Below are 15,712 nucleotides of genomic sequence, written 5' to 3'. Positions count from 1 at the left end.
GTTCTTTCCCTTGCAATCATCATCCAAGATGATCACACAAATCCACATGTAACGTTAATGCGATCTTTGAGCCAAATCCAGCTGAGTTCTCTGGCACAGTACTGTACGGCAACAGAACGTGAGCCTTTCTCATTCGTGGTCTCCCTCGAGGCCGTTTGTTATCTTTTGGGATCCACTTTAACGGTCTTTTAGTCCATCTATCGTCGATTCTTCTCATAATGTGACCGTGTGGTTGGTCTATGCTCGACATCCGATATATATTCCACTGTGCAGCGAATACAAAACATTTATTAAGTCTGAGCTGCGAAGACTGGCTCTATTGTTGTGTGTGCCAATTATCAAAAGACATCTCCATAAATATTCCCAAAAATAGATCCGGTCCGATTTTCTGAGCGATTTATGATGATCGCTGTGTTGGTCAGATAGACAAGACATGGTTAGACTGAGTACTCAGAGTTTTTCTGTAAACACTTTGATTTACTGAGGAGAACAGGACTTATCTTAAACTTAGAGGCATCAGGTGGAGTATTCTTAGGATGGGGCCCTTTTTTCTAATTCCGTTAAAAATCGGGGGGGTCGGCGCCGCACAAGGCTGGCGCGCTCCAGACGAACTTCTCGTTGAAATGTCTAACTTCCGCCACGGCAATTACGAAGAAAGAACGACCCTTCCCCATAATCTAATGTGCCATAATCGAATGCCCCACCTGAAATCCGTACCACCTCAGATTCGTGGAGTAATTCCTTTAGAGAAAGTGATCAGTTGAGCGTATGCAGTAGCATATAATGGTAATAATAGGGGAGAATGAGGAAGCATATTCGAGTCTGATTGCTGCCTGTTCATGGTGGCGTTGGTTGTATCAATTATATCATTCGGGCTCTGGTCACGGGCGAGCTATATAACTTCCATAGTTATATGGCTAAAGTTGGCCAGATATTGCAAAAAGGTTCTGTCATCAGGCACACTAGCAAAGCCCATCCCGAATAGATCAATTGTCAGGAGGGATCGTAAAATCTTTAATTCTTTGTTTTGTTACGCTGAAACGCCGGAAATTGTGGACGTGAAGGTACTCGGGTCGCCCGCTGTCGTGGCAGTTAAAGGCAGCACCCCACGAATCTGAGGTGGTGCAGATTTCAGGTGGAGTATTCGTATACGGGATGGGAGACTACGGAGAGGGAGGTGATTCCGTCCATTTCTTGCTAATTGCCGTAAAAAAGGCCCGGAAGATGCGGCGCCGCACAAGACTGGCGCGCTCCAATCAAACCTCTTGTACAAAATGGTGCGCCAAAACGAATGAAGCCATATCTTCCGGGCGTTTTTTACGTCAATTAGGAAGAAATGGACGGAATCACCCCCTCTCCGGACACGCTCCTGAAGCCCACCTATCTTTCGGGCCGTTTTAAAGGCATCAGCCCAGGAATCCGAGGTGGTCGGATTTCAGGTGGAGTATTCGTATACGGGGTCGTAGATTATGGTGACCGGGGTGGTTCCGCTCATCTTTCCCTGAATCACTGCAAGCAGCCGGGCCCTGAGTGCTGTTTTGTACGATGCCTTCTATTGCAGTGCGCCACCTTTGCACGTGTAGCTTCCCTTACTGCCTATTGGGGCAGTGCGAATTGATTTTCGACGAATCGCAGAGCGGAGGCAGCGCAAGGGGTGGAGCGTTGCAATATATGGCGTCGTACAAAACAACATTCTGGAGGCGGCTGTTTGCAGTGATGCAGGGAGAGATGAGCATTAGATCAACATAAGTCTCGCTGATTATGGAACAGTGGTGAACGAAGTGATGGATTCTGTGTGAGCCCTTGCTCTAGATCGGAAAGGTTGGGTTCTCGGCGCGCAAGATTCGGGCAACCGCATTAAACGGAAGCATGAACACGTGTCAGTACCTTGTACTGGCGTATATGTATGGCGAATGTTATGTCTATTTGTGCCATGTAGTTACGCAAAACAGTCGTTTCATCACATTTCCTTTTCGATTTCGTAAGTTTGAATTTAATTTGCACTCGGCAGTCACATGCGCGCCAATCACGTGATATCGCCCAGGAAATCTGTGATATATAAAAGAAGAAAAAAAGGTATATAAAAGAGTTTGGTCATTGTCATGAGGAGCTTTCAGTTTGTCTAGCCTAGTGCTGCAGCTCATTCGCTCGAAGAGTCGAGATTCGACTGCAAATGATTTTAACATCTTGTTCGACCTGAGGCCAAGTTCCAAGGCACTGGTGCAGTGAGATCGAAGCGGTAGCGTCTTGAGAGAGGTTTTGCCGGAAGTGGGGACAGTTATAACCGAAACCTGTAGTGAGCGACAAGCCCCAAAACTCCTTTGGATCATCTCAGCGATAAGACCCTAGGCTAAGCTGTTGAAAGGGGGGCGGGGGGTGAGTGGCGCCAGAGCCATTGGTGCTGTAGGAACTGCTTGCAACGCGGAACGGCGAAACCGTTCTGAAGCGGTAGTGCTGTATCAGACAAGCCGTTCGGAGAAAGAACCAAATTGGTGAGGTTGAGCGTGATGGGGCACTTGTACTTTTAACCCTCCAAATGTATGGGTGTATTAAGGATATAAGTTAGCCGTCTACATTGTGTTGTGTGAAGGGAATGAAGGGACAAAGTCTTCCACCATCGTCACCCTCTAAGTGGGGTGAAGGTCCCCAATATCAACACCCCTGATTAAGTAAAATATGTCCATAGTGGGCTGTGAAAGTCGCAACTGGATCACTAATTCACCCAATGGTTTCCCTGGCTATGGCTAAGGACGGTCCCCACACAATAACGCACGAAGGTGAGCTTACTGCTAGAAGTGGAGCTGCCAGATCCAGCTTACCAGAAAGAACACCGATAGTTCCTGTTTACTATCGGATCATGGGAGGCGGTTACAAAGATATTTCAGTTTCACTTGGGCAATGGTTGCTCAGCTACCGTATCTCTCTCTCTCCCTTCTACAATGCAATCCGCTTGGTATGCGCCTCCATGTTCACTTCAATTCAGAATCGTTTGAGGTTCACGAACGTGTAACTGGCCTTTATAATGACTTGCGGTGGCTAGCCGATGGGTCGAGTCAGTATTGCCCATGTTCGACTGTCTTTGAATCTCGGCATGTTGAAACGAAGTTTTTGATTGATTTCCTTGAGCTGTAGCCAAGATTGGGATTGATCGCCTTTATAAAACAACGGCTAACGTTTCGGTGTTATCGCCTTCGTCAGAGCCTGGAAAGTTCAAAGCCATTAGTGATTTATCCGAGTCAGTGTTTTTATCCTCCCAGACAAGGCTGGTACCAATTTATCGACCCCGGAGGGATGAAAGGTTTGGTGAGCACCAGGGCGGATTCGAACCTCCGATCGATCGCGCAGGAAGTGGAACCTCTAACCGCTACACTACACCCACCCTTAGTCTCCCCATATTGCTCTCAAATAGAAAGGATCCCTTACAATCGTGACAATGTGCAAGTAATAATATGGAAACACTCCACTCATTTATTATCCTATATTTTCGTGCTTCGCACATTTTTTTCATGTATTCCATAGCCGCTTATTATTCCCATGTTTACTGGTTACTAGGGAACACATTGTCACCAGTGTGGAGTAAAAAATGAGACCGAAATATTTTCCAGGCTCAGCGCCGTTTTTGGATCGCGCACCACCTAAGAAAATTTCTGGGAGCGGAAAAGCGCATACGTTATATATAAGAAACAAACAGGTTCCTTCGTCGTTACTAGAATTTTTGAAATCTCATTGGAGAAGGCGCGAATGTTAGTAAGTTTTCTAGAAAATCTCTTTGACGCGGGTTTTTTTTTTCGCGGTGCGACCAATCAAACGTCTAGTAATTTACTAATCTTTATTCCTTTTTCGTTATTACAACCCATATTCAGGAAGTATGTACATTTTCCAAACTTTCAGTTCCAATTTTATTTAGTTGATGTTCGTTTCTCGTTGTTTAGACCTCGTTTGAGTAACCGGAACACTTCTTCTATCTACTTTTGCCGATGGAAACTTCGGTATTTCCACCGATAACCTCCCTGAATCGCTAAGACTGGAATTTATCGCGTCAATATTCGCCTCGTCCGGTAGTCTCCATTTTCTCACAAAAGATCTGAAACGTTACGAACATAAACGCTACTTCTAGGTGAATCGATATGGCTGTCAGAAGAGTTCCACCGAAGCGTTGGTGAAGAAACACGCACTGTCATGAGATTGATGAGTTGAATTTGAGGACATGGGAGCATTGGATTGGCAGCAATCTCGCAAAAACGAAGGGTCTGCAGCTTCACATAGATACGAGGATGATGCAGCGAGAAGATACGAACAGACCTACAACCGGGTCAAAACGACATGAATCAGGTTGCAGTTGCGTAAGCGGTTGCGTTCGAAGCAATGCAGTGAAGCGCTGCAAATGAAAAGAATCGGTGCAAATGAGCGGTAGAATCGAAGTGGGATCATCGCAAACAGCAATTAAAGGCAGCATACCACGAATCTGAGGTGATGCGGATGCGTGTAGTATCCGTATAGGGGGTCGTAGATTATGGAGACGGGGGTGGTTCCGCTCATCTCTCCCTGCATCATTGCAAACAGCCGCCTCCAGAATGCTGTTTTGTACGACGCCATCCATTGCAACGCTCCACCACTTGCGCCGCCTCCGCCCTGCGATTCGTCGAAAATCAATTCGGACTGCGCCGATAGGCAGTAAGGGACGCTACGCGTGCAAGGGTGGCGCGCTGCAATAGAAGGCGTCGTACAAAACAGCATTCAGGTCCCAGCTGCTTGCAGTGATCCAGGGAGAGATGAGCGGAACCATCCCGGTCTCCATAATCTACGACCCCGTATACGGATACTCCTCCTGAAATCCGTACCACCTCATAGTTGTGGTATGCTGCCTTTAACGGTGGTCACTTGATCCTAACCGCAGCGCACCTCTTCGACCGCAACCGCTTACGCAACTGCACCGTGCTCCATTTCGTTTTGACCCGACTATATCTTTCTGCTATTTCACAGTCGATTATTCAACATCGTGAATAATCGAACATGGAGTTGTGGGTCACTCGCTTTTCACGCCGACGACAATTCTCGTCTGCGTCTGCGTCGTGCAAGGTTTCACCGGCACTGATGGAACTCTGCGGATAGTCTAACCCTGTACAGGGGAAGAAAAAAAGACTTGCATCTCATCAACAGTCACCACATGCCTTTTTGAATAGCTCCGATCATTTTTATGCTCTTGACGTCCTTCAATCACCAAATCTCTCCCTTCCAAATTCACTTTCACCTCATCCGGGTGAAATTGTGATACGTCTAACGTTACAGCAAATTTTCGATCATCGTTTATCACCTGAAGAAGAAATTCGTTATTGAGTTTGCAGCAAATTGGTAACACATGGCTTCTTGAACGTTCCAAACGGGATGACGTAACTTTCAAAACAACTATTTAAGATAATTTATAGAATGTATACAATGAATCCTTTTTGTTTCACTAAAGAGTGGCAGGTTTAAGCATTTTTTCTTCTGATCTTTTTACAAATAAACAAATAAACAGTAATAATTATTGAGTAAATTAGTGAGTAATTATTCGCTGAACAACCGTTATAGCCCGCAAATGCATCAATTTATGCAGTAGGTTATTTCTAATATAATTTTTAATATAATTTGCTGTAACTCTTAAAAATCCGAATGCAATTACTTCCTAAGGAAAATTTCTCGCGTAAACACACCTTTTGCCCCTCACCGTATCGTGATGCTGGGAAGAAACTTTCTTCAAAACGTCGCATATCTCGTCGACATTCTTCCAACGCGCGATCTATTCGTCGTGACATTTCATCGAAGCGCTGATCCAACTCCACCCAATCGGGTGATCGTGGACGACGCCACAGTGTCATTTCAGCTTCGAACGGAGAATTTTCGAGAGTTTCGAAGCTTGTCCTGGAAGGAAAAGCTGGCAAAGGTATCGAGAAATCGATAAGAATCGATCTGATCGATACGTGGTGAGAATCGATCGAGGCAGGGACAAAAGTAGATGATGTGATTAGCTCTTATATTGAGAAGAAAGGCATAGATCAACAATAATCGGCCCAAAAATACAAAAATAAGATAATAGGAATAGGAAAATAGGAATTAGGAAAGAAGGGTGCAGTAGCACGTAGACGTAAACTCATCCATCTTAATATTTCGACTACGGCTAAACAACCCCGGGACCCATCTCCAGTGATACTGGATAAACGGACATGGGTGGAGGATAAGTTGGTCTGCATATACTGCTATCCATAAGAAATATTATAAACAAAGAATATAAATTTTTGGAAAAAAGGCAAAATAACATCAAATATTGTATAGTATAATATAAGAAGGTGATCTAAAAAAGGTTACTTAAAAAGGTTAATTATTGAACTACACGTATCTAGTTAGATAAAACTGAATGTTTTTGTTTGTTTTTTCAGAGGGACGTTTAGACTCCACCATGATGCGCCCTTGTGCAGAATTTGCACTAATCAAGAAATCCATCAAATAATTTTGATGTTAGAATTACGATCTTGGCGCCTGAATCTAGTGTCGCCATCGCCGCCCAGAAGGTGACGTTAAATATTGACGAGACAAGGATCGATAGAATGATCCAATTACTTATGTGGTATTTATTGTCCAACATGAACGCTCATTCTAGGTAGCAAATCTAGAATGTGATTTATTGATTTCTGTTGCTTCTCATATTATCTACCACAGTTATCTAGGAATCTTAAACATGAGGACGTTATAAGGACGCATTGGTGATGCTACGTTCATTCTGTTACTCTCCTTCATTCTGATTGATTCAATTGCTTTGTGGTCCTATAACTTTGTTGCTTTATTGTTGTGTTTTGGAAACAATGATAAATGCGGTTTAATTACCCAAGTTTGTATAATAGTTTGAATTATAACTCCACGGCACTATCCGGGCTGGTAAAGGCGAACAATACCACAAAACCCGAATAATCGACCTTAAGGGTTATGGTCCATCGGCCGGAAACATCTTGAATCCACGCCAAGAGCCCAAAGATAAATCGCAAAAAACGAATAAAACACCACCACCTATATAAAGGCAGCGCGTATCACGAAATTGACGCGTACTACGACGACCTCTGGGAACTCATGGATTTTAGGCTGTAGATTACGGAACCCGGCGTCGCTCCCCTCAACTTCCCCAAATCGTCGTAAAATCGCTTTGAGAACTGCTACAACTAGGCGTACACAAAGAAGGTGCGTTCCAAGTTACTTCACGGGAAAGAACGCCGTCTCGCCATCTAGAGGAAGTTGAGCAAAGCCGAGCCCAACGCTGGATTCCGTTTTCCTCCAATCCGAACTCTACGGATTTACTGGGGCTTTCTTGGTTACTACGCCAATTTCGTGATACGCTGCCTTTAAGGCTGTTATTTGAATGCGATAATCACCCCACTATGGTTATCTAGCTGCAGTAGAAAACTCCTGTGACGCTAAGGTACGATCTATGCTTCCTCTTCTAGTAGATATCCAACGGTATACTTTGGACGTACTTTGTTGGGCGAATGTGGAGTTCTACTGGATGAGTCACTTTCGATTTCACCTTTCCAGCCTCCGAAGGAGGCGAATTCGCCAAAATGTCGTGAGCCAGGAATAAAGATTGTAACAACGGTTGAAGTCCTGCACAACTCAATGAAATACTGAATCATTATCGTGCCTTTGCTGAAAATGAAAAATGGAGACTAACATTGAATAGTACGCAGTAGGGAAAGTGAAGATGCCGATGATTTCTATTTCCACTGCACTGGGCTCTGATCGTTAATAGTAGTGTTTGTTGATAGTTCTTTTATTACCTTCCTCTCCTTTATTGACTACGACTTTTAAACAAGACCGGTTACGGTTTAATTTCAGAAAGTGTTGAAGTTGTTAGGACGTGATCTGTGTTCCAGTTATGTTTGTAAGGAAACGACTTTTTGCCCAATTACTGGGATGAATCTGATGCAATTCACAGTCTTTGGTTTGGCCGTATAAGTTGCTCAATGAGCTAGTCTCTTTCTCCAGGAGCAGGAGATATCACTCTTTGACGCCGGAGAAATGGGTTTATTTTATCCGATGCACCAAAATGTTTAAGGTGCAGGGACTCCTGGGATCTTGGCATGTGTCGTTCCGATGAATAATAGGTGGTTTAGTGAATCTTTACTGCTACGGACGATCGCACAGTACCAACAAAGGCGAAGTATATCTAACACATATCAAGCAAGAGCCACTATAAGCAAACCTCGCCCTTGAGTCGCAGTGCGGTCAGAATAAGTGACCTTCATCGGTATGATGATAGAACATTTCTTTTCGTCTTGAACAATAAAAGCAGAATAGTCACCGTCCAGAAATTCGAAAAAACAAAATTAGAAGAGAAAAACTATGAATAGGAAGCGATTTTGATGTTTTTTTTATAACAGATTTTTGAAAAACAGCGTAATTTTTTTCCAATAGAACTTGATTTGCACGGCAAAAAATGTTTCGATACCAAAACACAATCTGAATAGATTTCAGAGCTCTTTTAACTTTTATTTTCAAATGAATCCAATAGTCGCTTTGCTACACCTGTTTTCCTCACTTCAGTGACCATACTTTGGGGCAGAATAGACACATGTGAATTTTGAACGGATCACAACTGTCTGAAAATTGGTGGTTTCATTTTTTTTTTTCTTTTTGAAGTGAGAAGGGAATCACAAGCTATTCAATGTTCCATCAAACTTTTCCCAAGGAAAAATTGAGCAGATTTTCATATTGAAGTAGCAAATAAACTCCAAAATAGAACAAAAATTGAGGTTAAGGAATATAATAAACTTATGAACTTTTAGAAATTTTTAAGGAAAAAAAAACTATCCAAATCTATCTCGTCTGTGTGAATGAGTTTTTTCCCTTTAATGATGTATAATGTCGTATCCATCCATAAATATTTTTTTTTGTCCAGGTTGTACAAGATAGGATAAATAATATAATAATAAAATAAAATGCATAGATTGAGAAGTGGAATCGAAGGCAAGCTAAAAAAAGCTAGAAATATGTAGATAGGAAGTGCCCGACAAGTAGTTGAATAACATCTCTGTGATCGTTTTCAGCAGCGATTCGAAAAAGAATGAGCTTCATACTACTCGGCACTTATGTTTGATCCGACGACCGCAACGCGTCCGCTTCAATTCGTGCACCTCCCGCATTTGACCGACACCGAATCCCTCCGCATCATTCCTTTTGCTCCAGTTGGACGCCCTCGTCAAATATAAATAGCAGCGCCCATAAATGTGGAAGAAAAAACAATAATGATAGCTCAATGCCAGCCAGCCAGCATGAGAGGAAATGCACTCAGCGACCGCATGAATTCCATGTGAACATGAGTGCGCATGAGCAAGGTACACTCCGGCCTGCCTGACGCATCCTGAACCTCAAACCTCCTATTTTTGTTTTTTTTTTCAGATCGCTAGCTTTATAGGGAATACAGTGCGTTTCTCTTAAAAAAAAAACTGAGCAAGTATTATGAGAGAAATAAAGGAAACAACATAAAACCACTTCTGTAGTGATTTTTTTTAGAGGGAGTGGGGAGGAATCAGGAAATAGGACTTGGTAGAGTGCACAAAACGGAAGTCCCTGCGTGGGTGAGGTTCCCAATACGATTGTTTTATTTATATTTATATTTTTTAAATTTGATTTGTATACTAGTTTTTCCCCCAAGCAAACACGAGTTCCACTAAACGATAAAGACGGACTGCTGGAGATCTGCAAAAGAGTTCTCAACTCTAAATTTTCCGGGAAAAGTAAAGCTAAAGGAGGAAGATTAGCCTATCATTTAGTTCTACTTAAAAGAAAAATGTTATTGGACATCAGTGTTTTCAATGTATTTTATTTATTTATTTTTTAGTTTTTTTTCAGTAGTTTTCTTTACTCATTTATTCTGCCACTGAAGATCCTCAATAATATTTCATTCTGTAAGTCTAGAAATCTTGAAACGAAATGAAACTATTAAAAATCTGCACCTGCTCTATGCATACATTTTGCCCAAATGTATTTATTCAAATGGATAAATTATACCCAATAAGGGACCTGGTCCGTATTTCAGCGGTATTTTCAAGAAAATTCCCTATGGTTTCAAAGGGACGAAGAGAAAACTTCTTCATTTTTTCGGGTTAGTGGAACTGATTAGGAACACATTGTGCAGCTACCGGTATTACGTTATTCATGGCCGGAAACATCACGTGGTACTTTTGAAAGTGTTTAAGTAATTAAAGAACAAATTAATATAATAAATTGTAAATTAACGCTGTTCAATCAATTAAAAATCCCAACATTCCCAAGGATATAAATCGAGCGCAGTACTTGGATACAAATTAAAATGATCAGATGTAATTAGTACGCGAATGGACATAAATCCAGTTTGATTCGGGAAGTGTGTGCGCAGCACAGATGCAGCCACTCTACGGGAAATACTTGTTAATTTTATTTGCATTTTATTTTTTTTATTATTATATTTTTTGTTTTATTCAATGGCGCACCAAAAAAGAGAAAATAAAAGCGTTTGGTGCACGTCAAAACAAAAAGAAAAGAAAAACCCATTTCCCACAAAGAATTTATTGTCAATGGGACCTAGCTTTCGTTTCGGGATAAGCATGTCAAATGTCAAATGTTGTTCACCTCTTACGGAAGATGAGTGGTCATCTTATGACATCTGTTTCTCTAATCCACAACGCTTCGTATTATCGTTCTATCGAATTACCAGGGTTCAAACAGGTAAGACGAGAAGAACATGTTGGGACCCTGAATTAATTTTAATTTGTTCGGGGACCATCTCAAGATGAATCATCAACTTTCGTTTTCCTCAAACGAATAGCCGCCACAGTCTAGAAGGACGGCAGTCATTAAGAAACCAGTTAGAAGATGCGGAAGTCAGTAAGAGGTGGTTTGCGCAGTAATAATTGTGGAGGTGATAAGTAACGAAGAAATAATATAATAATAATCTAAAAATAAGTAACATCGTAACAGTAACAAAATAAGTAAGATCAATATATATATATATATATATGTATAACCGCAAGATATTAGTATCCTTATTAATGAATAGACATTAGTGGAAGGAGTAAGCGAAGTAGGGTCAACGGGAGGGGAAGAACATAGGCGCGATAGAGAGGAGACAGACCGTCCTCGCGTACAGAGAGCATACTCATGAGGTGCAGCTCAAGTGATGAGGATCTCTTCATCAACCGTCCTAAAGTGAAGGGGTTCGTTTCCCAAAGTGAAGAGAGTCCTCTCGTCAACCGTTCAAAAGTTAAGCGGTCACAGCACCCGCTCTAACTAACGCATTTATGGGAAAGAGTGTTTGCCCAGTTAAAAGAGATGAGTATGCGAAGAAGAAAATAAGACTCAAAGAAATGAAGAAAGCAATTAGGAGCGTATCATTGATGGTAATTCTCTATTAAAGGCAGCATACCACGAATCTGAGGTGGTGCGGATTTCAGGTGTAGTATCCGTATACGGTGTCGTAGATTATGGAGACGGGGGTAGTTCCCCTCATCTCTCCCTGCATCACTGCAAACAGCCGCCTCCAGAATGCTGTTTTGTACGACGTCATCTATTGCAACGCTCCACCCGTTGTGCCGCCTCCGCCCTACGATTCGTCGAAAATCAATTCGGACTGCCCCCATAGGCAGAAAGGGACGCTACGCGAGCAAGGGTGGGGCGTTGCTATAGATGACGTCGTACAAAACAGCATTCAGGGGCCGGCTGTTTGCAGTGATTCAGGGAGAGATGAGCCGAACCACTCCAGTCTCTATAATCTACGACCCAGTATACAGATACTCCACCTGAAATCCGCACCACTCCAGATTCGTGGTGTGATGCCTTTAACTCGCGTCATCACTATATACCTAATCGCTGAAAGTTACTAGAATCAGATATATGCGGCTAGACATAGATCTTCAAACACCAGCACATGTCAATTTCCTTCACTCTTATCGTAAATATTCTACTGTGTCCTTTCTTTACAACGTCATGAGGTAAGAGCTCCAATAATCTTGCAGTTCTAGAAGTTGCGAAGAAGTTATTGAAGATCAGAGCAACGTTCCTTTTTTAATTTTGCGCAATGCAAATTGAAATTACTAGCTCTTTCACTATTAAGTCTGGTGTACCAATATTTGCTCGCTTTAACCTAGTTTCTTTTCTAAGGATTCAAAAGCACAAAACTAGGCCAGCATAAGTCCGGCTGTTCCTCAAACGGTTTATTCCAAAATTTTTGGAAATATCATTGTAACTGGTCAGCATTAAGTCTGGTGACATATTTATGAAACATAAGGTTAAAATTCTCCTGCAGTCAATCGAGCCTTGCTATGTGCTTTTTCTTTGAATGGCTCCAAAATTGAGAGCCGTATTCCAGACGAATCCGCCCTAGTGCTCATCAAGCCTTTGATCCCTCTGGGGTAGATAAATTGGTACCAGACTCGTCTGGGAGGATAAAAACACAGACTTGACACATCGACTAGCCGCAGCAAGTCATTTTATAGGCCAGTTACACGTTCGTGAACCTCAAGTTGCGATTCTGAATCAAAGTGAACGTGGGGGCGCATCCCAAGCGGATTGATTGACGCGAGAAACTTTATCCTTTTCGATAGTCAAATTTGAGCAACAGCCAAGATTGTTAACAAACTTTATTACGGCTAACGTTTCGTATAGTAAATTTAGTATTAGCGGAGCGATTGCACCACGCGGATATCGCTAACAACGGCAACTGAGATAGGCACAACGATTTAGGCTTTTTTGGTTTTTGTTTCCGGGTGTAATATCCTAGGGGATGATGACTTGTTCTGGATGAGACATTTGAGAGGATACATTGCAAATGTTCTTACTTTTCAGGCTCTGACGAAGGCGATAACGCCGAAACGTTAGCCGTAATAAAGTTTGTTAACAATCTCGGCTGTTGCTTAAATTTGATTATCGACAAGTTGCAATCTCTATGTCAAGATTCAAGGAAAGTCGAACTTTCGCACTCTATCCCTTTATTTCAGACGAATTGAGACGAACGATTTGTACAGACAAATGACTATGACGAGTAGTTCTCCTGGTGGCGTTGGTAATGTGGAATAGCCGTAAAAGGGAAGAGTATGCTTTTTTTTACCACATGTCATATGCTCTAAGAAGTTGAGATCAGAATTGACAAAAATCCCTAAGTCTCTGACAGACTTACAAGTTCTAGGAGCTGCTACATCCATACAGACTCGGCCACACTCCCTTTGTCTGCGCTCATAAACAGAGATCTGTCGTAGTTAATGCGTAGATCCCACTTGGAAGCCCAATCAGACATTTTGGCCAGTGATCGTCTAATGTGCAGTACGTACTTTGACACTTCGGAGTCATCTTCATCGTTATAAAAGGATAAAGTCACAGACGTATATAGTGTAGCGGTTAGAGGTTTCGCTTCCTGCACGATCGATTGGAGGTTCGAATCGGCCCTAGTGCTCACCAAACCCTTCATCTCTCCTGGATCGATAAATTGGTACCAGACTTGTCCGGGAGGATAAAAGCACTGACCTGACACATCGGCCAGCCACCGCAAGTCATGGTATAGACCGATTACACGTTCGTAGACCTCAAATGATTCTGAATTGAGGTCGAGGGTGTTGGCGGGTTCCAAGCGGATTTACTAACGCCACAAACTTTATCCTTCATCCTTTAAAGGCATCACCCCACGAATCTGAGGTGGTGCAGATTTAAGGTGGAGTATTCGTATACGGGATGGGAGACTACGGAGAGGGAGGTGATTCCGTCCATTTCTTGCTAATTGCCGTAAAAAACGGCCCGGAAGATGCGGCGCCGCACAAGGCTGGCGCGCTCCAATCGAACCTCTTGTACAAAATGGTGCGCCAAAACGAATGAAGCCGTATCTTCCGGACCTTTTTTTACGGCAATTAGGAAGAAATGGACGGAATCACCCCCCTCTCCGTAGTCTCCCATCCTGTATACGAATACTCCACCTGAAATCTGCACCACCTCAGATTTGTGGGGTGATGCCTTTAAAGTCACGGGCGCATCAATCCACTTGGGATCCGCCAACATGTTACAATTCATAATCGTTAAGGTTTTGGAACGCGTGTTGGCCTATGCAATAACTTGTGGGATCAACCGATGGTCAGGTCACAGCTTACATCCTCCCAGACAAGTCTGGTACCAATCTATCGACTCCTTCATTATAGTTGTTGTAAAATCTTAATATAATCGGTGTATTGGGAACCTAATTTGCGAAGACGTTCTGAGCACATTTGGTAGGTCAATTGTGCAGACAGGGGACAAAAGGAACTTGGCTAAGTATTTGTGGGCGACCTTGACCTTTCAGGATAAGCTAAGAAATCACCCAATCCCACACATTCGAGGATTCTGGAACTTTGCAATTAGATTGGCGTGACATACTTTATCGAAGGCTTTTAACATTTCAATGTATTTTTTAGCTATCGATTTTATGGTCGGATCAAAACGAAATGAAGCACGCATTGCGTTGCAGTTGCGTCAGCGTAGCGCTCGTGCTGGAGCATAGCGGTTGGAGTCGAGGTGGGACCATCGTGTACCGCAGCGACGACTTGTGCTAACGAGGGCTGCCAATCCTAATCGTTACGCTCCACTGCATCGCTTCGAGCGCAGCTACGCTTACGCAACTACGCGCACCTTGCTTCATGTCGTTTTGACTCTACTACATCTGATTACAATCTGCGGGGACCAAACAAGGACACCGTCAATGAGGTTGAATGGATGTCGAGGTTCCAACAATAAAACTATGTTGTTGAATGGGAATCAAAAGGAATTTCGCTAGCCAAAGTTTATTCCTGAACAAATCCACAAATTCGTTAAGTCATAGGAATTCAAAGCATGCACATCCGATATGAAATTAGTTCATTCTCGAGAGAAAATTTCATTAGAGATGGCTTAACGAATGTCAGAATAGAGGGAAATGTTTGTCTCCGCCCTTTTTATTCCTCTAATTCGATCGATTTCGTGATTTCGTAAAAATTTACCTCAAATCACGGGAATTTATCATCGAATCATTCTAATAAACTTTTCAAATGTGAACTGTTAAACGAGTAGCTCAGAGAGAGATCATTCGCTTGGAGCTGAATGTATTTTTCTGCAGTTGCTGCACATCCCTCCATTGTCTGTGTATACAGCAGTTTGTACAGCCGAAAACAATTGAAACATATGGATTATCCTCCAATTCAATGGAATATTTCTATGATGAAAAGGGAATCTGTTCAAAAATTCGTTGTGAAAAAATTGAAGTTGAAAGAGTTGGGAAAAAAAACTGAAAAAAAATCGTTTAGAAGCCTTTTCACAATTTTTCAACAAAAAAAATTGTCGTAAATCAACACCAAGGGTGATCCTATAGACTTTCACTTTCAAAACTGTAAAATTTTTCTTCTTCATTTTTTTCGTTCTTTTTTTTGACTACAGTACCTTCGCGTATACGAATATAACAGTAATAATAGCCAGTTGAGAGACATTTCGATACGGTAGGGTGGAAGACAGTAATCAAAAATAAAAATTCTAATATTGGGTACTCTCTTGTAGTAGTAAGTAGAATGTGTTACTTCGATAGCATAGAAAAAAAAGTTAACTTTTGCTAGAAATCGAACAGCTAAACGAATCCAGAGCATTTGAAGTATCATTTTACGCAACGATGTAACTTTTTGCACCCACAATAAACGAAATGAGACTGACTGGCAAAATGGAATAC

At 42.2% G+C, this 15,712-nt stretch overlaps 2 protein-coding genes across 3 annotated transcripts; both read right to left on the bottom strand.

Annotated features, from left to right (window-relative positions):
* Positions 1 to 3,903: 3,903 nt before the first annotated feature.
* On the bottom strand, positions 3,904 to 11,198 carry RB195_011816 (uncharacterized protein; the record flags this gene model as incomplete). Of its 2 annotated transcripts, none has more annotated exons than XM_064193391.1 (5): positions 3,904 to 4,084; positions 5,172 to 5,314; positions 5,694 to 5,901; positions 7,503 to 7,629; positions 11,138 to 11,198. In XM_064193391.1, the coding sequence occupies 5 exons, from the start codon at positions 11,196 to 11,198 to the stop codon at positions 3,904 to 3,906; spliced, it is 720 nt and encodes a 239-aa protein (XP_064050974.1). The 2 variants fall into 2 exon arrangements, with proteins under 2 accessions (XP_064050974.1, XP_013298811.2); XM_013443357.2 differs by lacking the exon at positions 11,138 to 11,198 and adding an exon at positions 8,228 to 8,270 and having other exon boundaries at positions 5,148 to 5,314.
* Positions 11,199 to 13,192: 1,994 nt separating this feature from the next.
* On the bottom strand, positions 13,193 to 13,465 carry RB195_011815 (uncharacterized protein; the record flags this gene model as incomplete). Its single annotated transcript, XM_064193390.1, has 1 exon — positions 13,193 to 13,465. One exon carries the CDS (start codon positions 13,463 to 13,465, stop codon positions 13,193 to 13,195), a length of 273 nt encoding a protein of 90 aa, XP_064050973.1.
* Between the last annotated feature and the right edge of the window lie 2,247 nt (positions 13,466 to 15,712).

Source organism: Necator americanus, chromosome III, assembly GCF_031761385.1.
Source record: "Necator americanus strain Aroian chromosome III, whole genome shotgun sequence".
NCBI classification, from domain to species: Eukaryota; Metazoa; Nematoda; class Chromadorea; order Rhabditida; family Ancylostomatidae; genus Necator; species Necator americanus.
This window is presented reverse-complemented; position numbering and strand designations above follow the sequence as displayed.